At 36.8% G+C, this 26591-nt stretch overlaps 1 protein-coding gene across 6 annotated transcripts in view; it reads right to left on the bottom strand.

Moving 5' to 3' along the window:
• LOC148673365 (kinesin-like protein KIF2A) overlaps positions 1–26591 on the bottom strand; it is a 31836-nt gene that overhangs the window by 2102 nt on the left and 3143 nt on the right. For 2 of the 6 annotated variants that reach the window (XM_088629758.1, XM_088629754.1), the window contains exons 2-18: positions 17663–17757; positions 16968–17090; positions 16226–16280; positions 14219–14329; positions 12335–12435; positions 11507–11602; positions 11196–11250; positions 10488–10650; positions 10183–10273; positions 9566–9629; positions 9393–9484; positions 8609–8751; positions 7661–7865; positions 2301–2411; positions 1896–1963; positions 986–1099; positions 242–389 (exon numbers count right to left, since the gene is read on the bottom strand). In XM_088629758.1, the coding sequence (XP_088485884.1) occupies positions 242–389; positions 986–1099; positions 1896–1963; positions 2301–2411; positions 7661–7865; positions 8609–8751; positions 9393–9484; positions 9566–9629; positions 10183–10273; positions 10488–10650; positions 11196–11250; positions 11507–11602; positions 12335–12435; positions 14219–14329; positions 16226–16280; positions 16968–17090; positions 17663–17757 (1835 nt within the window). The remainder of the gene's footprint in view (positions 1–241; positions 390–985; positions 1100–1895; positions 1964–2300; positions 2412–7660; positions 7866–8608; positions 8752–9392; positions 9485–9565; positions 9630–10182; positions 10274–10487; positions 10651–11195; positions 11251–11506; positions 11603–12334; positions 12436–14218; positions 14330–16225; positions 16281–16967; positions 17091–17662; positions 17758–26591) is intronic. The other 4 variants (XM_088629759.1, XM_088629755.1, XM_088629760.1 and 1 more) reach the window with 2 other exon arrangements.

Genomic DNA, 26591 nt, shown 5'->3' with positions numbered 1-26591 from the left:
ACTGTAGCCATGTTGTCGAAGATATTACCCTGGTTTCTTTCAAGAAACAGCTGGGTGAAATATTTGGTACCTCTAGCGCCTAAGTACTAAACAGGCTAGACTCTCTGTATGGCCTCTTCTTGTTTTCTTATATCCTTATGTTCTAGATCCTTTGACATCCAAGGTCTGTAAAATGTTGCTGTCAGAAAATAATGAAAATGGAAAGCAGTAACCATCTAGGTATTAGGTAAAAAAAACTTACATTTTGTTCACAAAGAAGCTTTAGATCATCCCTCTGAGGAGAGCTGCCAACACCCCACTGAGCCTCCAAGGGATCTAGCTGATTGACAGCGTGAATATTGGGACGTCCTTCCATGACAGTACTCGGGTCGATAGTCAGTTCCTTCACTCTGTGACCACAGGACAGAGGCAGTTTACACAGTTTCCTCTCCTTTCTAACTGTGATGTAGTTATAGAATTTTTTGTTGATAAAGACTGAAGTAATGACACCATACATAATAATTCCACACTCCATAAAAATTCCACACTAAATATTTAGGATCAAGCTTCGAAAGCTTCAAAATGCACTGTTGAAGAAACTGACAGATGTTGTTATTCAAATGAAATAAATGTTATAAATGTCATGTATTTTCTATGATACTGGTTCTTCAAAAAACACCAGGACTTCTTTAGAAAAGCAAGATATGGTGACATTACATTCTTCACACCTATGTCTTACAATAATTCAAATTAAAAGTAAAGCTTGCCATGGGAAACTAGCAAGGAGAAAACAAAACACATTTGTACGGATACAAATGAAAGGATAAACAAATGCATGCTACACCTGGAATGGCAGACAGAAAATGAACAAAGTGCAGTTAAAAGATGTAACTGAAAGAAAAAAAAAACTCAAGTATGAACGTCTAGAGGCGCTGCAGTCCATGCCGCAAAAATTAAAATGAAAGGGAGAACAAAATAAGGTTCTGTGAAATGCGGAGAAGTACACCTGCTGGGCGAAGTAGAAAAGTCATCATACTCATAGGCAGGAGAGAGCTCAGAGCGACTGCCGCCACCCTGGGAGAAGGGAATGTCTGAAGGACTTATTCCAAATTCCTTTACTCTGAAGTATTGAGATAAAGCAGTAAACAGAAAGGAAAGGTTCTGGTCAAAACAGATAACCACACAAGCACCTTCCCACAACACCTGTTTCGGGCAAAGAGACGCCCCAAGCACAGCCTTGTGTTAAAAAAATAGCAAAGTCACTAATGATCCACTATGCACTGTTTTAAGATTTCAAGAGTAACTCTGAAATTCCTAAATGCCTCCAGAATTGGTGTTTACTTTCCTGCTGTACTGCAACACAGCACAAATATACGTAATTAATCCACAGCCAGGTTTATGAGTTTTATTTCCATTTTAAAGGGCAATTAAAATGAAAGGGGTACTAAAAATGGTTATGTACTGTAAAAATATTTTGACCACAAGTAGATTTTCTATGTTCTTCAAGAATGAATCACATAGAGCACAGGGAGCAACCTTCACACTTCCATCCCATGTAAAGTGGGAGATCAACCCAACCAGTACTTAATAGCCTTAATTGATTGGTGGACAGTTAATTAAGTCCCTAGAAGGAAAAAGCAATCGAATGTAATGGAATTGTCAAGGTTACCTTCCCTTCACACACAGGGACAGGATAAATGGGATCATTAACTGGGAGCTTAACACACCTGCATGCCAACCAGACTAATAACAGTCTGTAATTACAAGAAAATGTTTTTTTTCTTTATACTAGGTGGCTAGGGAGATTTCTGAAATATGTTCAAATCTAAGCTTTTGTTTTCAAAAGCTTTGCAACAATATTTCGAAAATTGCACCGATTCCACTCATTGCAAAATGAGATGCAAACATTCACCCACCTATTTGCATATCGCAGTGTGTTTAATGTGTTTTCACATGAAGCCATTCCAGGCGAGATGGTAGCAATCTGTAAAGAAAATATGCAAGTCAATATATTGTCAATGACAAAAAAAACTATGCAGACTTTTTTTTTAGCCAAAAAAGAAATTCAAAGTCACAGTAAATATTCTTTTCTAGTCATCACTGGGACAGGCACACAATGAGAATCTAAAGACTCTTCCACAGAAACATGCTGTACACACCTGGAAAGAAAATGAATTGATCTGAATTACGTGCTATGTGCCATGTCCGCATCTGAGGAAGACTGCAGTGCTGTCATGGTTAGAGTGCCTGTATAAACTCATCCTGTTATAATGACACTACTCGTTAAACTTACAGATACGTTTCAAGACGGCTTGACTTACCATGCATGTTCGAGAATTCTCCCCTATGAAAGAATCCCGTAGCACTTGGGTGAGTTTACTTGCTCTGAAAGGAGTGTGAGGTTTGTTGCGTCCTAAAGCTCTTATGCACTCCTGTCAAAACAAAGGTTAACAATTACCTACAAATACACACAAAAAAATTGTAAACTTTGCAATGTTAACTAAATTAATAATATACTAATAGAGCTAAATTGTTAACTTTGCAATGTAATGTTAACTATTATTTGGAATGGCCTAGTCCCATTTGATTAACCTTGCATTTGCTCATTAAAGCTTAGCACTACTGCTGTATACCGATTTGGCAGACAGATGTTCTTGCTGTCAAAGTCCATTTTATGCCTTTGAGATTTTGTACCAGCATATCAAATGCAGCACAGAGAATCACACATAATCCAGCCAGTCCCACTGGAGGAGACAACTTACACTGGACACCAAAATATCCCCTGGGCATTTGTACCCCTCGTAATGTTACACATTTTTGTTCAGCCCCTAGGATTCCTTATCACAGACAGCAATTGGCACAGCCTGATTTTTTTACAACCTCTGACCACTGAGCTATAGGTACGCTGGGCAAACGTTTCGAGGTCAAATTCTTCCAGCACGGGGGTACCTTTAAAGCGGAGACGACGGCACCGAAACTTTTTGGCGCGCCTTCTCTTTAAAGCCCTGGCCAAATATGAAGACAGTACGTACAGTTATAATTCAAACGGAATTAAAAACTACACATCCCAGTTACCATGGTGGTGCTTGTGATCATTGCGTTTAACCAACAAAACAGGGCAAAAAATCAGTCACATGACTTTGGGGCAGAGTTTCGAAAGCTTAACCTATCAGCAACAAAGCGAAATTTACACGATAGGCTACCTCAAACTGTCAGTTACACGACTGTGTATGTCGCTTAAGCCACTCCTATTTGGCATTTTAGTTATGGAGGTGAGAAGACGCCCCCCCCCGGGTGTCTGATTTGCCGCCATGTTTAACCGTCCGTGTCCGAATCGGAGTAGCTACGCGTGCTAAATAAAGTTCATCCCAGCTACAAAACATATATTTTTTTGTGGTAAGAGGGCGCAAAACATCAGTATTTACTGCTATTAATTACTGTACGATTTATAGTTGAAATCTGAGCCTAGATATAAAGTTAAAATCTTGACAAAGCAATGTAGGAAATACAGAGAAAATAAATCCTTTCTGACATCTAAAATCAGTTTCGATCAAGGTCTCTAAAACGAACAAGAAAAAGAGGATTTTCGGAGGGCAATTACGCTGTGTTTATATAGGATAAGTGATCTATGAGCAATCTAATTTCTTGTTAGTTTAAAACAGTGAAATGTCAGCTGCAAAAGATCGCACCAGAAACAGCACTCTCTCTGCCTGTCATAGACGTTCAGGAAAGGCTGAATGAAGTCATGTCAAGAACAATAATTCAGTGATCAATAATAACAGTTGTAGGACAAGAAACAAAAGATAATGAAAACTTTTTTAGGCTAAAACTCAAGTTCATTCTACAAATTAAGGCAAATGAAAATTCAGGATGTTAAAGTGCTAGAAGTGTAAAAAATACAAAAATGCACATGAGTAAAAAGTTTTAGAAATGGAGCAGGTGTTGCTTTGAAATAAGCAAACAGAAAAAAAGCCATGACTATAGTGCAGAAGAGGGATGCAGGAACACTTGCTAAGATATACAAAAAAAATCACAAAAAGGTGTATGTTACAAAAGAACATGCAAACATGTTCATCATGTACATCAATTTCCCTTCACGATCAATAAAGTCTTATCTATAAACATGAAACAGAGTGAGGAATCAGAAAATTAGCATGCATAAAAAACAGCAATTCTGTCAATAAGCCCTAAATGATAGCAACCATGGTTTCATGGAGGGCTTCTCAGATAGTTGGGCATTCAGGTAGATTGCCAGGTGAAAGGATTTGTAAACATACTTTGTTAAAGCAAGTCAGTTTTTTCCGCAACACATAAAATACATTTTTCCAAGAAAGTTTAGCCTTTGTCACTAATGAAACCACTTAATAAAGACATAAATATAGAAATCTTAAGATTTTTTTATTCAATGTTGGTAACAGGATGAACTGTGCTAAGTGTATATTTTGTCGCAGAGTTGCTGCAAGATGTTAACAGTGAAAAAAGGTATTTAGAAATGAGTTATTTCAAGAAGAAAATATTCAGAATAATTGCAAATCTAGCAGGATAGAGAAAGCACAGAAAACAGGCAGTTAGATTGATCAGATTAGTATGAAAAGTTATTTAGCAAAGGGAATGAGAAGAGTGACAAACTAGTATACTTTAGATCTTTTTATTTGAACCAGGGAAAACTGATCATGTTTCTCTATAACAATAATAAAAAACTTTATTTTATATATCACCTTTAAAAGTGGCATCTCAAAGCAATACAGTAGATATAAAAACAGATACAAGGACCACAGATTACAAAGTAAATACATATAAGAAAGACAAGCAGTTAGAGGTGCTGCCAAAATTAGAAAATGAAGCAGATACAGACACTAAGTCTTCTGAAAAGAAAGGTTCTGAGGTTAGATTTAAATGCACTCAGGGTACGTGACTGATATCACTGGGAATACAAATTGAGAGCTCTGGGGTGCAGCTAGAAAAGACCCTGTCACCCACAGAATGTAGATGTTCTTGAGGACAACTAGAAGACCAGAGTCAGACGGACAAAGGTGGGGAGTAGACAGAAAATAAGCCATATACTGTAGGTACTGAATGAGGATGAGGATTTTGAAGTTGACTCGAAACCTGATAGGTAACCAATGCAAGGACTTGAAAACAGGTGTAATGCATCCCTGATAGGATTCTCGCTGTCATATTCTGAACATATTGAAGATTGCTCAGTGTGGATTTAATTTCCCCAGTGAACAGGATGTGCATTTATTAATTCTAGAAAAAAAAGCCTTTCTTGATTTCTCTAGTTCTTAGTTTCTCTAGTTCCCTTTAAAATAAACTATTATTCCACAATGCAGAGTATTACATGGACAGTATTTACACATGATATTTGTGATTTAAAGAAATGAACACAAGCAGCTTTTGGAGATTTAAGTGTTGGCTGAGTTATTGCAGGATAAAAAACTAGAGATGTTGGTAAGAAGATAATGTTGGGATAGCTGAGGAATACACTGATAACAAGAACACTTCCTAATGGGGTTAGGCATACTTTTGATGAAGATGATGAAGTTAACAGACTGTATGTTTACATAGATACTGAAATGAGGATTGTATTTTAGATTTAGTGTAGTTGCTAGCATTGAACTGTGTGTTGGATGCACATGAATTGAAGGAATGGGCAAACATAGCTGATGCGGATCCACAGAGCCAGCATATTAAAATGTTTATAATTAGAGGCAATTTGTTTAAATAACTAGGTATGGATACTGATGTGCAAGAGAGGTGGAAAGGCTGTTTCCTTAAGCCAGCACTATAAAATATTTTATTTTCAGTGAGATGCTGCCATTTCATAGTGGGTTTCTAACACTGTGTATAGTTCCATCCACACAGTGCCTTTACTTCCATCCATTTCTAATCTCTTTATCCAGTACAGAGGATTTGGAGCCTATCCCAGTAAGCAACGGACACAAGGCAGAATACACCCTGGACATAGCGCCAGTCCATCACAGGACAGACAGACACAAACACACACACACCAGGGCCAGTTTTCCCATAAACCAATTAACTTACCAGTATGTTTTGGAGTGCGAGAGGGAGTCATATCACACATATGGAGAAAAACCATGTAACCCAGAGAGAACATGCAAACCCCACACACACAGGATGGCAGGAATTGAACCTAGGACCCCAGTGCTCCAAGATAGCAATGCTAACCACTTTGCCACCATTATAAATGGATGGATATCTTAGTAATCTTTCTAGTTCACAGGTTTGCACGCAAAATTTAATTTTGAAAGCCACTGAGACATCAGGTACTACTGTTGTATTTATGAAAAAGAAACAAAACAAAAAGCATACTAACAACTGTGCCATCCTACTCTTTAGTTAATACAATTTATTATTTATAAACAGTTAACATTGTTAGCAAAATATTTTGAATTATATTTAACCCTATTTTTTCTTTAGTTTTGTATTTAACTTATTATATGATAGTCAGATTTAATGTATATCTGAACAATGAAAATATATTTTTACAAGATGCGGGGGAAAGTGCAACAAATTATTACAGTGCTAAATTTAATATTGATTGCTAATAGTTTATGCTAACACCTAACTTTCTTAATTAGATGTATTTAAAACAGTGAACTAAGTGTAACATACCATTCAGAAATACAATCGAGAATAGTTTTGTGGTGTTTGTATGGATGAAACGTTTCTAAAATGTATAACGTAAGAAAATTAAAGACGATTAAAATCTGTAATCTTTCCACTTGTAATGTCATTAGACAGAACAAGAAGTTTCTGCTTTGTCTAAGGATGGTATCAAAAAGTAGTCTAAGTGGTGAGAAAGCTGTGCTTAATGATAATTTAGTGACTTAAAAGTAAAAAGAGATGGTTCATATTGCTTGATTAATTTTAAAAACTAAGTTATAAATGCAGACGCGATCGCTGCCATAAGCGCTCCAGGCAGCAGAACGTTCGTTCTGTACTGCTGAGCTCCGCGCCTCCTCCCTCTCTCGGTGCCGCGCCCCTCTCTGACGGAGCACAGCGGGCGGTACGCTATTTTCAGAGCCTCTGATTGGGAAAAAAAGACCTGCTGATCAGTTTCACAAACCAGGAAGAGAAAAGAATGGGATTTTTTCTCTTCGAAACGTGTGTTGTCTTTATGAAATTCGTGTATTTTAAACGTTTAACTAAGAAGTAAAAACCTTACAGCGTACACAAAGATTCTGAGCTGATCATGAGGAAGAAAAATCACCCATTTTTCGCGCATAAAAAGTGGTTTTTAACTCTCGAAACCTGTTTTTATATGTTTTAAAGTCGTGCAATGTCTAAGTTAAGCAGGAACACATCATTATATCTCATTATTTATTTATTTTTAAAAAATTTTAAAAATCGTTTGCCCAGCCTACTATAGGATGTGTCCTGCCCTGCAAGCAGACACTTGCGTCGACTGAACTCTTGTCCAAAATATATAGATAACAGTCAGTAAAAATTAGCAGTAGGGAGAAAAGGATTGCCTGTACAAATTTAACAGAAATTCTTTAATATTTCAAAAAAATCGGGGCATATTTTAGAAAGCGATAACTCGATAAGATGTTCAGATTTTTTAAGGTGGACGTTTCAGATAGTATATTTTGTATATGTCACCTCTGGAACTGAACCTGCAGCTTAAGTTATCCCAGCAATGTGACATTTTACATACCTTCAGTGCCAAAAGGCTTTTGTTAATTTCAGCACCTTCCAGGCGGGTTTGCCTGTCTGCACTTGAGGTGTCTGCTCCCCTTTCATTTCCAGCCAGATCTATCAGAGAAAACTTGCCGTGCATCTTGCCTTTCCTCCGCAAGATAATCTGAAATACTGCATGGCTTCTTGAGGAGTGAGCATTAGCAGATGTCTGCCCAGATGTCCTGTGGAACAACATTTTAAGAACGATTACACCTCAAGACAAAAGCAAAGCAACAGGCAGTAAAAAATAAACTTCAGCCTGAAACTGAAGTTTGATCAAATCTAATGGAAAAGGTGCCTGTTTAAAACTACAAATAAACCCCTCACAAAAATTCAAATTTCAAGTCCGTCGCATATACACATTTCAGTAAATATTGCAGTAAACTTATTCTAATGTTTTTTTTTTTATTACCTGCAAACAACCGACTAAAGAAACATTCACAGGTTTCGAAGTGGCTTTTGAAAAAACATACAACATGCAAAACCATGAATTTACACACAAAGAATGACATATTCAGTGTGAAATTATGGAAAAGACTTTCTGAAAACAGATTCTCTGCATTAATGAAATGACTACAAAGGTTACATTAAACAACTATTAAAGTAGCTATCTATTAAATGTCACATCAAATAAAGTAAAATGCTGAAGTTAGCTTTCAGTAATATAAACCCTAAGTGTCACGTAAACAGTATTTAATACCCTAAAAGATTAATATGCTAATATGAGTTAGCGTCACAGAGACAAATCATCAAGAAAACTCATCACCACCAAGCACTTAATCCTCTTGGAGTTTTACACAGCTTTACAAGTCTGATTAGTATGCAGTATCTACAAGCCTTTTCAAAACTAAAAAAGATTTTTTTTAAATTAAGGTACAGTGCATACATAGCATGTAGCAGCCTTGACATAAAACTCTAGTCATACCTGCAGCTGTTGCCTATTTCAATGAGTTTTAATACGTCCTCGGTACATTTCACCTCTCGTTCTTGCAATCCTACCACTTGAACCTGCTGTTTTCCATCCTCCAGAACTCGGAGTTTGGTTTTCCGGTTCAGCAAATCAAAAACCTTCAAAGTTAAACACAGAAGAAAAACTTAAGCACCAGCAATCCAAGAGCTAGCATCAGATGCAAACATGCCAATCATTTTCTTGATTTAGAAAAACATTCACAAATGAATCTTATAAAATAAAAACAGCATCCCTAAATATACTGTATCTAAGGCCCAACATTGATGTTCTTTCAAATTATTTCTCAAAGCATCTAAGGAAATACATTATCAATTAATATTCATAGTATAGCCCCAAAAACATGCAGAGTCACTCTACACCAAATTCTGCAACAATGATTAATGTACTTCAGCTTTCTTTATGGATGGGAAAGAAAGGGAACAGAATTTTGTGAACAACTATTCCATTCCCTTCAGAATAAACTGAATTTAATCAAATTCTCTTACTTACTAATATTGTTTTTTTTTCTTTTTTATCCTTAGGTGTTGACTACGCATACGAACCATAAAATACTGTGGCATGATCTTGTGTAGAAGTGCCATTATGCGGTCATGTCCACACTGTCTCTCCTACTTCACCTAATGCAAATGTTAATTGAAAAAATCTGGGTCTAAATAGGGAAAGGTTTTGCAATTGCTGTAAAATAGCAATGTCCAGCATACAAAGGGGACTCATATTAGGAGAAAATACTATTACTTGCCTTTCCACTGTATATTTCAAAAAATGTTGCGTACACTTGAAGATCTAACTTCTTGTAGTTCGGTTTCTTGAGCATCAGAAATACATCTCGCGCTGCAAAAACATTAAAGCCTAGTTTAGCACCAGTAAACAAAATCTGAACTCAGTTTTCTTTGGCGTTTAAGTTGTACTTACCTGCAAGTGCATATATTCCTTTAGAACAATCCTGATTCTTTCCTGAAAAATCACCACCCATTGTCTGAAAAAGAGAAAGTCTGTCATGAGACATTTATTTTGTTCCCAAACATATAACCAGAAATATTCCCAACACTTAATGACTGATAATTGGCAAATATCAATAAAATTCAAAGATTGATAAAGGAGTTTGTCCAGGAACATTTAAGAAAACTATATGATTCAAAACATGAAATAAGAGTTTTGGAGGATCACGGTGGGCAAAACAATCACAAAACAACAATGAATAAAAATATTTAATGTCAATGTTAGCATTTACATCATAACAAAATATACTAAAGGCATTTACTGCCAATAATTATAGCCAGCTATATAAATATAAATATAACCAGCAGCCATATCACCCTGTTACTCACAACAGGCAACCCACTGAAGTTCAGCAGGTATACTGACTAAGCTCACCTTGATGGGAGACTTCTGGGAAAGCTAAGGTTGCTGCTGGAAGAGGTGTTATTGGGACCTACGATCTGTGTAAAACCGAGGTCCTGATTATTATGATGATTATTATTAAGGAAGAAAACTATCAAAACATAAATTGGTATAAACCAAAAACTCACATGTGTCTTCCCACTCCCAGTCTGTCCATAAGCAAAACACGTTGCCATTCCTTTCTCAAATATAGTTTCCACAAGAGGTCTGGCTGTAAACCTACCAAAAAAAAACAGAAAATATAGAATCGATATGAAAAAGACACTCAAACCTACCTTAATACAGTTCTCGAAACCCCTTGTTGTCTTATGTGTAAAATGATGCAGTTCATTCCAAGTATACGGGATATTTTGTAATACTGTACAGTCCCATACAAGTCTGCTTCTAAAAAAGCATTTGCCTCTTTGGAACTTTAAATTGTGAATTAAAATACCTGTAAACCATTTCATTTGTAGTGGTATCATCAAAGGCGTAGTCAAAGCGGAAGGTTTGGTTTTCCAAATATCTTGTTAAATCCACCTTCTGTTTCGGTTCATGAACCATTACAACATCTTTACTGGGAATAGTGATGACATCAAGATCCTTCAAGGTCATTTCTGAAATTGTGTACAGGATATTACTGACTTGGTTACATACTAGAATTGAAAGATTTGATTTGAAAGAGGTTATTTTAAAGTTCCTTATGTTTTAGAAATAGCAATATCTTCTGACAATAAACAGCAGGAGCAGAAAACCTGTTGTATCCTAATCAGTAAGACAGATTTTTATATTACAATGCATAGCAACATCTACATAGTACATTCACTTCTACAAATTAATAGTGTACTTTATACAGATCTATAGTTAACGCTGCATATATGTACAGGGGACACCAAAAGTCTACACACCCTTATTGAATTTTCAGCTTTTTTTATGTAAAGGCTGAAATCAAGAGAAATCATGTCAGACCTTTTTCCACCTTTAATAAGATCTTTTAACCAATTATATTTAATTGAAAAACAAATGGATTATTTTTAGGAAAAACAAATAAAATAAAAAGCTTTCAATGCCTTGGTTAGGCCCTCCACTGGCTTGAATTTTTATACAAGTGAAAATGTTAACTCCTTTTAATAGAGGGATAAAAAAGAATAAATCAGCTCACCCTTCTTATTAAGTGGACGTTTCCTTACACATACACATATCCTGTGCTCTTCAATCTAAAAAACAGAGATATTGATTTTACAAGGAATGAGCATGTGAACGTGTTAAGAAAATGTGAATTTAATTTTGAAATGAGTGCTGGTGTTTATGTATCTGTAACTAAACTATTTCAAACAATTTTAATTTTCCATGTAATGTTTTACCTTAAATGAAAAGAGTAGATTTAAGAAAATGTCCTTAACCTGAAATTAAAATATCCCGACAAGGCACCACTGTCATTGAATAGTGAAAAGTTAGAAAGCACGTTCTTACCAGATCAGCAGTTGTTAATGGTCTGTAATCAAGGCTTGCCCGGAAATCTCTGATCATGTACATTATTTCATAGTTTGGATTTGTAGCATCAACTTCCTACAGGAAAGCAATTAAAATGTAATAAAAAATTTCAACATAACAGTTCAACAGGGCTACATATGGGGATTAAACTCAATAACAGAAACAGGCAGCAGTTTAAACTGTCTCCAAACTGCCATAACACAAACCTAAGGCATTAATCTAAAACCCAGCCAATGTCTCGTCTTTTACAGGACAGTTACATAAAGAAAAAAAATTACGGCATAGAACAGATACAAAAAAACAGATTTAAAGCAAAAATTCATTTTTTTTCTTACTAAAGCTCAAAGGTTCAGGTGAAGTTGGGAATTCTAGAAGTGTACTTCAAAACAGTTCTACATATTCTCTACCTAATAGGAAAAAAAATACCTACGCCCTAGTTCCCTAAAAAATAAAGGTTTACATATAAATGCAAGCATAGATTTTAATTCCACTTTTTACAGCAAAGGTAGGCTAAATGTGAAGAAATACTTAAACTATACACTGAAACTATGGCAAAAATAGAAAAATAGTTCTGAAATACAAAATGTACTTAATTTATACGCCATAGATTTCAAAGTGCTATAAAAAACCGCTGCAAAAGTTTAGAAATTTTAGGCAGATTAACTGGATAACATGATAAAGTCTCAATGTGTAAAATTCTTCAAACCCTATATTGCCAATTTGAACCACAACCACAATTTACAGAAAGCAAAATCCCCTCCCTGAAAATATCTTAAAATCTAACACTTTTAATAACAGAAAATGTACCTGTGCTCTTTTCTCTCTCAGTTCTTGTTGCTGTAACCTTCTTCTTTCTCTTTTTTCTTGCAGTTTTTCTACCTCCTTGACACAGTTAGATTTTCTGCGAGCTAAAAAACAAACATTCCACTGAATTATGATAAAATGGCTTCTTTTTAGATTCAGGGCATCTTTACATAAAGCATCATCAGATATGTGTCTGGCAAACTATTTAAAAGCCCACTTGTTCTCTGTGCCAGACAGGACAGCCTCAAGATATGTGTTCTTCAGCGAGAACAAGCATTCTTCCCTTTACACAGCCACACTGAAACAGGACCCTTTAACCTGTTCAAACAAATGACGGTTACCATTCTGACCAGCCTGCAAATCAACAAGAGAGCTGACAGGTTTTAATAAGATGCACAGACATTGGAAACAGAAACAAGGAAGAGAAACAAAAATCAGATTTTTAAAAAAATCAGTGGAATTATTAAAAAATACTAAACACTACTAACTCCCTCTTATTCACTACTTAAATACACAAAAAATATTTAATTTACTCTTGCCTAATTACTTGAGAAAGTAATTGCAGAGTTTGACTAGAAGTTAAGAGACTTTACTGTTATAAATACAGCTCTCAATTTTACATTTAAAATACTCCAGAAAAGTACCAATTAAGTTTTTATTTAAACAAATTCTTCTACATTCTTCAAAACAGAAAAAGGCAAAGTTACACTTAAAAAACAAATGTTTAATTTCTATCCACCTACCAGGTCTAGGGCTAGTTTTAAAACAGTGTAATAGTAATCCCAATTATTATGAGAGGAACCGCAGATTCTGACATTTAGTTACTGTACTTGGTTGCGAAGTCAGTGTTGACTTCGCTACATGAGTAGTAAGAGAATCATCTCATGACAGCGTTTTGTCAAGTCTGAGGGCCAAGTGTCCATTTGAAAACAAGAACACACATATATAAAAATGGACACCGATGAAAAGGAGGCCATTCAATCAATCAATCTAGCTTCGTTGGTTTCTAAGAACTAGTCCCACAAGGAACCCATCCAGCTGTCTGTTTAAAAGAAGCCAGGGAATCCTAATGTGGCACCCAGTGCTTTCTCTCCTTCCGGTCTCTTTAAAGAAACACGTTTCAGGGAGAAAATCTGCACCAATAGTAAAATGCAGCGGACTTGTTAAATCAAAAGCTTGGCACAGATTTCTGATATTCCTGATTTAATGATGAAACACATGTCTGAACCAGTTTTGAAACTAAATGTAAGTAATTAAGCACAAATAAATACATTATCGTGGGAATGAGTTATTCAGACATCCTCATATTTACACACACGTACTATTTTCACATGGATTCAAATGCACTTTAATGATATAGCTATATACAAAGTGTTTAACCATAAAAGATTAAAAAGATTATTCTCCCAATCCTATTTCACAAATCCTTATTGTGATTGTGTATGCTGCTCTACTCTGGTACTATGGCAATTTCCCTTTAAATCATAAGCTTTTACTGCGAGAGAAAATAAATATATATCGACCATTACACTGAGAATTTAGGAAATAGCCGCACACTGAGACTAAGCTGTAATTCGTTTATTGTTTGGTTAAACCAAGATCTAAAAAGGGAAGCTACATTATGCAACTGCGCCTGCTCAGCCCATGTAGATATTACTGGTGGAACTTCAAAGTGCCGTCAAATGGATTGCTATGAACAATTTCACAAAAGGAGATAAAGAAAGCATTTGACTACTGTTATTATTCTCCCCAACCTAAAAAAACTGAAAAACAAATACTACCAACAGTTATAACATGGTTTGACACCCTGAAAGAGAAATGTTTACATACAAGGAAGACCAAATTCCTTTTTTGCTTGTTGAGTTGGTGAAATATCTGTAATACTACCATTCTGCTGCTGCAGCTGCTGTTGTTGCTGCGACTGCAGTTGCTGCTGTTGTGCTGCAGACTGCGGTGCTTGTTCTGGAAGCTGACTGGGCCGTGCTCGAGCAGACCCAACTGCAAAGCAAAATAAAGTCATGAGTGGACCGGTAAGTGCATATGTTCATGAAGACATCTACAGTGCTATGCAAATGTATTTTGAGTCTTCCTATGGTCATATTTTGTGAACTTAAAAAAGAAATACTTATAAACATTCTTTAAAAACTATAAAGATCTGTCGACTGCATAACTATTCAGATCCATGGATTCAATATCTGGTGGACCTTGACATATGGACATATGGATAACATCAGTCATTGTGATCACACGAACTCTGTAGATGCGGGAAAAGTCAGTCTGGAATACACACTTCCCAGCAGCTAGAAAGTGAGCATTGAGCTTTCCTTCCAAGGGAATGAGTGCATCCACACTGTACAAACCCTTCACTGGTGGTATCCAAGTACTCAGGGCTGTAGAGTCCTTTAAGATGGTGCTACATGTGCACTTGTCCATTTGTCAAGAATATGGTGACAAATTATTCAGTTGACAATAACACATTTCTTCACTGCTTAATAGCTTATTGCCTGTGCTCTCTGAACCACTGGACCCGCAAGCGTGCTGAACAGTTTCTACTCAGCAGCTAACCTGTTTTGCCTTGCAATCTGAACTGATGCACAGGTATCATGATCCTGGAGGATGTACATCTGCCCATCGTTACCCTTTGATGATGATATAATTCCCTCAATTCCATGCTGACATCAGATTAGGCATTGCTGCTCATGAAACATCTGCATGGTGTGCTGTTGGGTTTCTGAAGTTCCTACCAAATGTACCTCAACAGTCAACCCTCTTTGAAAGCCACTGAGGACTCCTCTTGCAACCATGCTAGCCAGAACTATGGGCAAACAGGCCTGTCCAGCACTTTTTTATATGACCATAAGCATGCTGGGATATTACCTGAAGAAAGCCCTTGCTTTCTATATACTGTACTTGTTGTCTCTCAAGTTACCCATAAGTTTGAATACCTATTTAATTCCTTTAGTTTTTTCCTTTGAACGATTGGAGCAAGTTGAATATATAAAAGTATAAGTAGGGAGCTGTGTCAGCACACAGAGGCTGCAAAGGAACAGGTAAATGCTTATTCCACGCTTAAAGGGAAAGAAAAGAGACAACGTTTCGGCTGTGGAGCCACACACCTGAAGAAGGTTCCGCAGTGGAAATGGTGCGTCCCTTTTTTATTTCCCTTTCAGCGTGGAATAAACATTTACCTGGTCCTACATAAAAGTATTGATACTAAAATATCATGACTGCAAACTTTAAAGCAAATAAATGTGAAAATTGTGCAAGCGTCTGAATACTTTTGTAAAGCCCTGTACTTAAATATGCATTCATCTTATATTATTTTATACACATATTTAGTGATTTTCTGGACACTCCACTCAAAGAGCTTTACCACCATTGACTGGTGCCAATTTAAATATGGAGGTTGGTGTGATTGGTAAAGGCTAATGGGCTAATGGGAAATTTGGCCAGGACACCGGGGTAACACCCCGACTCCCTACACTCTGGGATTTGTAATGACCTCAGAGACTCAGGACCACAGTTTTACATGTCATCAGAAGGATGGCATCCTTGTTTGGTCTTTTTACAGTACAGTGTCTCCATCACTATACTGGAGCATTAGGGCCCACACAGACCACAGACTGGGCGTCCCCTTACTGGTCCCACTAACACCTCTTCCAGCAGAAACCTTAGATTTCCCAGAAGGTCTCCTATCCAGGTACTGACCGGGGTCACACCTGCTGAGCTTCAGTGGGCTGCCAGTTGTGAGTTGCAGGGTGAGATAGATGCTGGCAGTTTTGTAGTAGTATTATTTAAATGCTCAAAATCAAAATATGGCTCAATATCAGCACAGTCATGAAGCCTTTAAAATTAAAATGACATAATGAACAAAGTAGTGCTGCAAACCTTTACCTCTGTTATCTCTGGAAGGTGTTTCATTTTTTGTGGGTGCTAGTGTTCTTCGATTCTGTAAATAAAAGTTTAGAAAAATAAAAGTGGCACCATTAATAGCTTTTCGGGACATAAAACATTAAGGATACTGTTCCCTTCAAAAAGTATCATGAAATATGAACAACAAACATCAAATAACATAAATATATACATATAGGATAATGTTTCCTTCTTTAAAAAGGAAACAATATCATTACAATTAACTCATAAATAATTATATATAATTAATTCAAGTTCATAAAGTAAGAAATCCATATTTATTCACACCCCAGTAGTTAGGCTTTTAAAGACCCATAAACATCTCGTTAAAATTACAAATACAGTCGTGAACCTGGAAGGTGAGGAACATAGGCATTCCAGAAGGGCCACTGCGCTTCCTCGATGCTTTGAAATACTTAAAATAAAATTAGCTTTATATTCGTCCATCTCACTCAACATATCCTTACTCTTCTGTACATTTAACTTCACCTTGTCTATGGATACAAAAAGAACAACAAAAATGAAAGAAAAAAAGACATAAAAGCTGTAGAAAAGAGTGTTTCCTACAATTAAGTATTAGGTAGCCCCAGCTAAACTAAAACAGAAGTGCAAGATTATCCTTTACTGTCTTCTTCACTGTCTTAAAATTTTCAAAGGCCATTTTAGACATCTCTGCCACTAAACACAAGGAAATATACTGTAGGCCATCATGCAAGAGACAAACCTTTGCTATCTTGTTAACTTTCACAGAGCTTGGCGTTGGTGGAGGTGGGGTTTCAGGACTAGGAGCAATGTCTTCATCAGGGGCGATATCAGGGTTAAGTGCAAATATACTCTCCAAGTCAATCTATTAAAAGATAAAATCATCCCATTTTAAACAAATCATTCTTGTGAATTCAAATCGCTGCTTTATCATTTTACAATCTTTTCACCAGAGATTCCTAAATCCACTCTTGAAGAGCCACCATCCAGCAGGTATTTTCGATGTTTTCAGATCAGTTTCAGAAGGCCTCAAGAAAAGTCTTAAACTGGTTTATTACTTATGGCTTAAACCTGACAAATGAAGTCAAACCTTCTCCACTGCTCTAAGATCTGCAGAACATTTACCACATATAGAGACCTGGAATGTGACCCTTGTTAACACAAACTGGTGACTCCATAGAAAGAATAATCCACTGCAAAACATCTATCTGCTTTGCCCAAACACAATTAATACCAAAGCTGATTAACCAACTGGCTGTTTTATTTTCCTAAGTGTGCATTTTCTAAATAATATGTCAGGAATACGGCTGAATACCATTAAACAAAGGATAGGTAGCTATCCATTACCCATTGCATCCTTAACTAAATATTATATCGCACACATTTGTACAAAAAAACTTTATGAAACTGTTCATCGGGACAAATATGGAAACATACCTCTTTTCCTTTAGTGTCACCATTCTCTATCCATTCAACCGTGACACTTTCATTGTCTTCATTCAAGGATGTGACCATAGCCTGATGTATTCGTCCTGAAAAAAGAAATACAAATACTTCCTCATGTGTTTGCATTGTAAAAAGATCAGTTACACAATGTAAAACTCCATCAGTGTAATAAATTACCCTCATCTGAGTGCCAGGATCAGCGTTCACAAACACTTTATTTAGTCATGAAAAAATGTGACTGATGTAAAGAATGCATTCACCAATGAGAACAAGGTTATAACAATGCGGCAGTGTTTTATTTAAACTCTTGTCTGTGCCTTCCTGCTACTGAATTTCAGCACCTTATTTCAACGAGATGTACAGCAAGAGACTGTTTAACACAGAACACTGTTTTCCTTATAATTTCAGAAAGATTTGTATGCACTCTCTCCTCTATTAACCAATGGTCATTTATGAATTTTAAAATAAACAAAATACTTTAGAAATACTGTACAAACATTTTAAATGACAAAGTCGACAGACTAAACCATGTGCAAGTTTATCTGATTTCTGTAGGGACTTAGTTTTCCAAAGGGTATCCTTTTTGAATGTTGAAAGAGCAATACATAATCAGCATCTGTGTCTGCTAAACACCAAGCAGATGGGTGATGCTGATTAAGAACCAGGAACACACTGAAGCAGCAATTCATGTCAAACACGGCTAAACTCTGCAATACAGTAGCTTTTTTCTGATTTGAACATATTAAAGTTCCCTAAAAACACTAGGTCTGTATTGCATACTACACATACAAAGTGATACCACTGGTTACATCTAAAAAAATATTCACAATTTTGTAATGTTTAAAAGGCCAGAGGAATAGAATAAGTTATCATTTCAGTTTGACATAGATTAGTGAATCGGTTATTTCAAAGAGGCGATATTTATACATTTAGAAAATGTAATTTGGTTTTCAAGGACTAACAAAATGTTCAACCAATAAGAAATTGCACAAGAATATCTACTTACAAAGTGCTGATTCTATCTCTTGTTTCACCCCCCCCATATACATGTAAATTTCTAGAACTGCATTGCTGGTTATTAAGGACTGATGCATCTGCTCTAGGATTGTCTCTGACGTTTGAAGAGCTTTTATGCTGTGATTGCATTTCATTTTCTAAAATGTTTTTTTTTTTTGGCTGGGTCATTCAATTAAAACAAATCAAATTTTCTCACAAGAAAGCTATAAATCATTTCTCATATTAAAAATGGGAAAGCTACTTCGTGATCTACTGATTAAAGAAGTACCCTGCAGTTTATTTTAACTGTATACCAATAAAAACACAGATATATTATAAGCATGTTAAAAAAAGCTTACCGTTAGAGCTTCATTTTTTGGTATTAATAGATTTGCATATGAATAAGCGTTGCAAAGGATTATATAATGATCTTCACCACGTTCTCCCGTGCTTTAAAATCTTAGACCACCTAAGGCTTCTTGTGCAAATATATCCCTATGTGCATGTGAACAATTCAAAACAAGAAAGGCTTGGAATTCCTTATGTGGCTCAGCCAGTTAAAGCATGCACACTCCACAGAGGTGGAGCTCTGTGATCCAGACACTGTGCTCCTAGTCTGAGTCAGTCAGCTTGTGATATGACCAGGATTCCCAAAGTGGTGCTGCACAATTCGCTCAGCTCTGCAGGGAGCAGATTTAGGATTAGCGAACCACAGCTCCTTGGCTTTCAGCAGCAAAACTTTCAGAAGACTTGCATGACTTCACAGCGCCTGTAGGCTAGTTATGGCCATGTGTGAGAGAGGCACCTCTCTTCCAATCAGCACCGAATTTCCTGTCTGAGCTTCTCTGAACTCCCTCCTTCTCCCAGGATGGGTATTTAAGGATGCAGTGACAACATTGGCAATAATACATTAGTTACACGATCAGGAAATGAAAGAATGCAGTATTTTTGGAGATAGAATCCTAATATACTTAAAACAATGTAGCCATATGAAGTGCATTTAAATCTACTGTGCAATTAAACAAAATTCAGCATCAATCTGCATCTATATGAATGAAACCCATACTATAACAGTGGATTTGGGGGTAAATCACAAATTATTGACGGACACTGTGCTAAATCAGGTTATGTTAAAGTTTATAAAAAGCAATGACCCATTGTTTGCAGCAATCTAATTTTTTCGATTCCTGCATGCAAGCATTTATCATTTCAATTTGGCCCTATGAATATTTCTTTTTTGAAAGAAAAAAATCTGTCATACAATATGACAGATTTCCAAATTCCCAAGCAAAAACAAAAACTCTCACAAAGTACACAAAATTATCCCTAAAGGTCTTACTTATGACTGCATCGGAGTTCTCTTACTCTTATCTCTTGTCAGCTACTGCCACATCGAAATCCACAATTGTACTTCATGAGAAATGACTGTCAACAGAAAAACTGTAGGCATAAAAAACATTTATCTCAGCATTCTTGGAATCTGAAATTGTTTCATTTACTTCTACAAAACAATTCCAAACCTTACCAAAGCTACAGACTCTGTAAAGTCACACACTCTACTATACGGTTAACAAAATGCTCTAACCAACAATTTACCTACAGAAACCTAAGAGACGTTATGAAGTTTATCAAAACAACACCAGTACTTCTTAACACAAAATAAAATTGGTATCTCATAAATATACTTCACTAATCATTTCATTCTTTTAAAAATTTAATGGTAAATGCACCGTTAACAGTTTTCATAAGCCTTGCTATATTTGGGGTTTTCTTAAAAAGCATCAGCATCAAAGCTAAGCTACAAAACGAGTGAACTCGTACCATGCTGGAAGTATTATTGTTTTAATTTTTTATGTAACAACTCAAGAGCGACCCTCACCAGGAGAAGAGGAGTGAAAATGGATGGATGTATACAACAACTCATAAGCTTGAAGTCCTGCCTTCTGAACGTTGTAATTCACGTCTGTCCACTGTGCAGCTACTGTAAGCTTCTTGATAACACGAGTGACACACCAGACGTCCACATATCAGTGTTAAGACACCGGGGAGATAAATGACCATCTTCAAGCAGCATCTGCACGCATGCATCTTTGAAAGGCACTGTGCAGCTCTAGAAGTGGAGGTCCAGATACATACCTGCTGCTTGGTGGCATCTAAAACGAGATGGCTGAATAGTTGGAATGTTTATTTGACCTCAAATACTCACAATTTCAGTTCTTTGGATGTTTAAGCGCTCAAAGTAACAAGTCCTGCATCTCTTTAATTTATCCACCTTTAAAAATCCAGGTTAAACTCATACCTTGAGATGGCAGATAAAATCTGTGGCATTGAAATATTGCCTCCACGCAACATTCGTGCAGCACATTGTGAGCAATCAGCTGTCCTACTGTTTCAGACACTTTAAAAGAATTCCAAACCACACTCCCATTTTGAGACATCCATTGCAGATGCTGATCACATGCTGATCAGCAAGTACTCACAGTTTATGCATCTCAATATTGAGGGTGACAAAAGCACAATATAACACGCAATCGTTTTTCTTCATATAGGTGCCAGCCTAATGCCCTAACCATCTACACTGCACCCTTATGCTGTTCACACATTTACTGCATATTAGTAAGGTATAGACCTAGATCTCTATTGTTTCTCTTGCATACAAACATAGATATCAAACATATACAGTTCCCCCACATGGAAGGAGTGTTTGCCCCCGAGACAGTAAAGATTTTGAAATCCTAGCTTTCTCCAGCAAACTCCCTTCCAAACTGCTCAAGTCTAGCAGTACCTAATTAATCCACAACAACTGGTGGACCCCAGTTGGCAAATGGCATTAGACTGCACATGAACCAGCATTAACGCCAAATCTCCAAGGATTCATACCGCTTCCCAACAGCAGCCCTCAGCCGGGGTTGCGAGATGATTTGGCTACTAATTTACAAAACACTGAAGTATGCAAAAGGGATATTTTGCATCTGAAGAAGCAGGCTAGTGTGCCGTCTCTGATGCTCTCTTACTACTATAAAGGAGTTGCACCAGAACCCCCAAATTACTGATTAGTTCAACAAGTAGAGACACTTGCTCAGAGCAAAGGTTATACTGTGCAGGCTATGCTCTCAGGTGTTGCCTTTCCAAACCTGGGCTAAGTCTTCAGGTGACTGTATCCAGGATTCCCAAAACAGCTGTGGACAACTGGAGAGCAGCCTGGACTGCCTGCATTTGAGACGTACCAGACACTTGTAGTGTCATCAGAGAGGGACGCACCACTGCGCTGATCTCCATGACACTGTGGACCTCTCAGTATCCTTCAGCTGTGCCAGCATATGGGTTTGAAGCAGCATGCAGAAATAATCAACAATTGAGGTACCAAACTGGAGGCATACCAGGAAAAAAACCAACTGTTGATTCCTAGTTGGAAAACAAACCAAACCCTTCTCCACACACCTGACAGCAGTGCTTCCCAAACTGCGTCCCACCCTATGGAAATGGGAGCTTTGTGTAACTCCCCCCAGAAACAACAATTATTAACCAGTTATGTTCTCTATGTTTAGAGGTGATATTTTACATTTGGGACCCTATATAAAGTATTTTATATTTATGTACAGCGTTTTATACCCACAGATTTTTCAGCTGTGGCAATTTAGATCCTAAATTTAAAGAGCATACGAGAATATCAAATTCTCATAAATGGTAGTATTTATTCCAGCAAAATCTTCTGGGGCATGTTCTTAACAAAATACTGTCCTATTCAAAATCACTGCTCGTATATAGATGATGCACTAGCAAGAATCTAAGAATAGTAAAATTAACTTGTCAGCCATATTGCTGCTTGACGTCTAATAACTTTCTAGAACAAATGTCAGAAGTATGTATCCATCAGTAACCCAATACTTTCCCTGCATCTTGCTTCAAATTGGATGTTGTAAATGAGCTACACGGCAACAAATGACACAATGAACTACCTGGGGAAATGTCAGGAACTGAACAGCTGTAAAAAATAGATAATTTCAAGGGATAATCAGGATGCATGAATTGTCCCGATTCTTTCAATAAAAGATGAACCTTTTGGGCATTCAAGTATTCACATTAATACACCCATTCATAGATTGCATTGTCTCTCTTAAGGGTTTCATGATGACAGTCTTGGGCATATGCCAGCTATTTCAATCTCCCCCATCCTACAAATATTAAACCCTTCAAATAAGCAAGGCATCCTGGCTATACTCTCAAATTTTAAACATTACCATTTTTCTTTTATTATTCAGCATTATACTATATAACTTTCATTAAAAAGAGTCCACCAACATCAGCCAGGCAAATGCTATTTCTAAATTAACACTAGGGCACAAGTTTATTTTTTACCACTAGTGTAAAACTGCAAAAATCAGACTAGCTTTGTCTTCAAATTTGTGCGCTATAAGCGGTACTGCTGTCACATTCTAATGTTAAAACTGATTTTAGTGAATTATCGGAAAAAACTTTTTTCAGTAAACTAAGTTTAATTTTTAACATTATCTAAAGGTGTGATGCAGCAGACGCTTGTCAACACTCATTTTTTGAAAGATTTTGAATGAAAACAACAAAAATGTAAAAGCAAACAGCACAGAAAAACAAGCTTCTAGTTCCTAATTTGTGCTCAGATGAACACTTTATCACCACTCTCCCTTGGAAGCCATCGTGGATATATACTCCTCTCATACCTGCATGGAAAACAAATCAAGATGCATCTGGATGACATCCGCACAATAGGCCGAAATAATGGACTTAGTGGGCTTGAGTCCATTGTTACTAGGCTGTCTAAAGTCTTATCAGGCAGTCGGCATCCAAGGATTTTGATGCTTTGTTTTTAAAATGCATTGGTTCCACATTGGGAAAACAGTGCTCACAAACACATCACATTTTACCAGACCACTACCTTACTTAAGTATATTTGTATAATATCGTCTATGTTAAGCAAACTGTGATTTCTACAGTAAACAAAGCTAACCACTCAATTGGTGAAGCCTTTTCTCACTAGTGCCTGACCTACAGTGTAGGGGGGCTGTGAGAACATAATGATTGCTGTGCGGCACCCAGGAGTGGCTCCACTTCAGTAGTGGATGAAGTGGGTCCCCTCCTTTATGTAAAACCTTTTACATAAAACAATGTTCATGAATCCATGAAAAAGCCAATCAAAATGAATGGACTGTTCATTTTGTTCATCATAATGCACGGACCACTCACTGCATCAAGACGAAAACTTTGCTTTGATTTGAACATTGGCTTGGCACACCTCTAGTATTTTCAGATTCAAGATGGCACGACCGTCCCATTAAACAGCTTCCACACAAGAGACCTAAACATGTTCAGTGTAGAATTGGTGTCACTTATTCGTTTTACCGGTTACTAGTCACCCCTACTATTTTATAACAGAAAGGCAACTCCAGTCCAGAAAAAAAAAATAAAAAACCTTTCTGATTTTCATTCCAGCTGAACTGTCTCTGAACTTTTTGTTTGTTCCAGTAGTCAAAATTCATATTTGTTTCCTCTCTAACACGACTAATTTAAAGAGAGCTATAAAACCTTAAATGTTGCATCTCTCCACTACCATAACTGGCTACAGATCCTAAATTATAACAATTTACCAGAAACTCCAAGAGAAAAATCAGTTATTTGTAATTGATTATCAAGGCAAAAGAAAATTAAAATTAATAGTACTTTTAGGCCTCCTTAAACTGCAGTTGATTATTTATAAAGGTCTCTGCAGGTTCTGTGGTTTCATTTAAAAAACAGTGTGTGTTACATTAATTAGAGATTAGGTTCTTAAAAATAGTAAGTGCTTAAAATTAAAGATGCTACCCTTCGCACAGTTCAAACACAGTCTGGCAGTGTCTGTTATTCAGCGAATCAAAAGCCAGAAAATCCTCTTCCAGACAAGGTTTGAAGAAGTGTGACAGTGACCCATTTCTCCTGCAACACATTCTAAATAATGTTAAGAATAAACAGCCTAAAACCCATGGGGTTTCATTAATTTGGTTAGTAACAATTTTTAACATAAGCCCACACGAGTGTAGGATCAAAACATATTCAAAGAAACATTTTAACGGCTTTCTCCCACTTTATGTCATTACATTTTGTTTTCTTACATTTATACGATCAATGTGTAAATCAGGATAATGCTCTATGATAACCATATGACATATCTGGACCTCAAAGGAAAACTACATCAGTAATCCAGTAAAAAACAGGAGTCTAAACTTCAGGTCAGTACAAGCATTTGTTTAAAAGATTCTCATTTAGTACTTGAGCGTGTTTAATTTAAACTAGTCGTCTTGCAGAACAGGAGTCACCAACCCTGGACTTGGATCCAGCAGGTGTGTATGAATTAAATCTTTAAATTTAAAAGACTTGGAACAACAGTGATCAGTTAAGCAGCTGATTGTTGTTAAATGATGTAATGTACAGATCTGGAACAAAAATCTCAACATTCTTTGGACTACAGCACCCCTTAACTGAAGGAATTGCTTAACTGATTAATAACTTACAAGTGTTCCCAGTCTTCAGAAACAGCGGAGTTAGGGTGACCTATGAAACACACTGGACTGGAGCCCTCTAGGAACAGTCTGAGACCCCTGGGTCAGACTGACAAACAGGGAATTCAGATGTAATGCTGACTGGATGGAGGCATGGAACGCAGGAGAACTTATATGTCTAAGTAATGTTGTAATTCTGTATTCCATTTATAACAACAGCTGTATCTAACAAATATTCATGGGTGTGCCGTGCTTTATTAAAAACAGGGCGGGTTATCCAACAAGGCAGAGTGCAGTCAGGGCTCAATTAACCCTCTGTCTAGTGTACTAGTAAAAACACAGTCAAGGCTCATAAGATAGGTTACTTTTTTTTAGGATATGATATCGGCCAGAAATCTGCATACTGTTTTCAAACCTTCTCCAGCCTGGATGACTACAACACGAGCTCAGGAGGACCTGATTCAAGAGTTCAAAATCCTGAAACGCCTTGGTTTTGCACTGACAAAACCAAGCCAGTGAGCTCCTTTTGAATCAGCAGTGAGACACAAAGTGTAAACTACAGGGAAGTGTGTTTAAAATGACAAAGAAGTACCTCTGGGTCTCAAAGGGTTTGTGCGGGCCTCTGAAACATGCCATGCTATTGAAGTGACATCCTGACCTCTTTTAAGAAACAGCTAGAGCAGGCACGGACAACTCCAGGTCCGGATCCTGCAAGTTCCACAGATGTTTTCCAAACGGCAACAGATCAAAGACAAAGAAATAGGGGACCTGTTTTATTATACAAATAATGAGTTCAATAACGTGATTCAGATCAGCAGTGGAAATAAAAAAAAAGAGTGAGCCTGAAACTGTTGAAGACAGGAGTGGCCCAATTTCAATTAAATTAGCAAACAAATGGGCTAGATGGAGAAATATAAGGTCCTGCTCTCATGTGTAACCCTTCTTATGAACTTAACAGACATGATCTCCTCTAAAACAGGATTAAATTGATAACAGGCAAGAGAGAAATCATTACTTCATCATACAGATGATAACCACACAACAAAATTACAGTACTTCAAAGTTAGTATCTCTGGCAGAAGAATGCATACTTCTTTAATGCATGCAATAGTCAAGGCCTACTAAGTTAATAAACAACATGAGCAGAATGAACAAAGAAATAACCGATGTAAAGGCCTAGCGACACTGTTAGAATTAACATGACTGCTTCAGTTAAGAGGACCAGCAAAAACAAAGCTGCTACAAAAATGACACAAAAAAAAGAGATAGGTGGTCAACAGGCAAAGCTATTTTTGAACAGATGTATTTGGTCTCTTAAGCTGTGGCTACTGACACATTTGATAACTTAAAGTTAAATGTCCAACTTTAAGATAACTTAAAGTTATCAAAAACTGACTAGCTGTACAACAGATATT

This window comes from Lepisosteus platostomus, chromosome 4, assembly GCF_059453375.1.
Source record: "Lepisosteus platostomus isolate fLepPlt1 chromosome 4, fLepPlt1.hap1, whole genome shotgun sequence".
NCBI classification, from domain to species: domain Eukaryota; kingdom Metazoa; phylum Chordata; class Actinopteri; order Semionotiformes; family Lepisosteidae; genus Lepisosteus; species Lepisosteus platostomus.
Note: the sequence above shows the minus strand (reverse complement) of the source record. Positions and strands in the feature narration are given on the sequence as shown.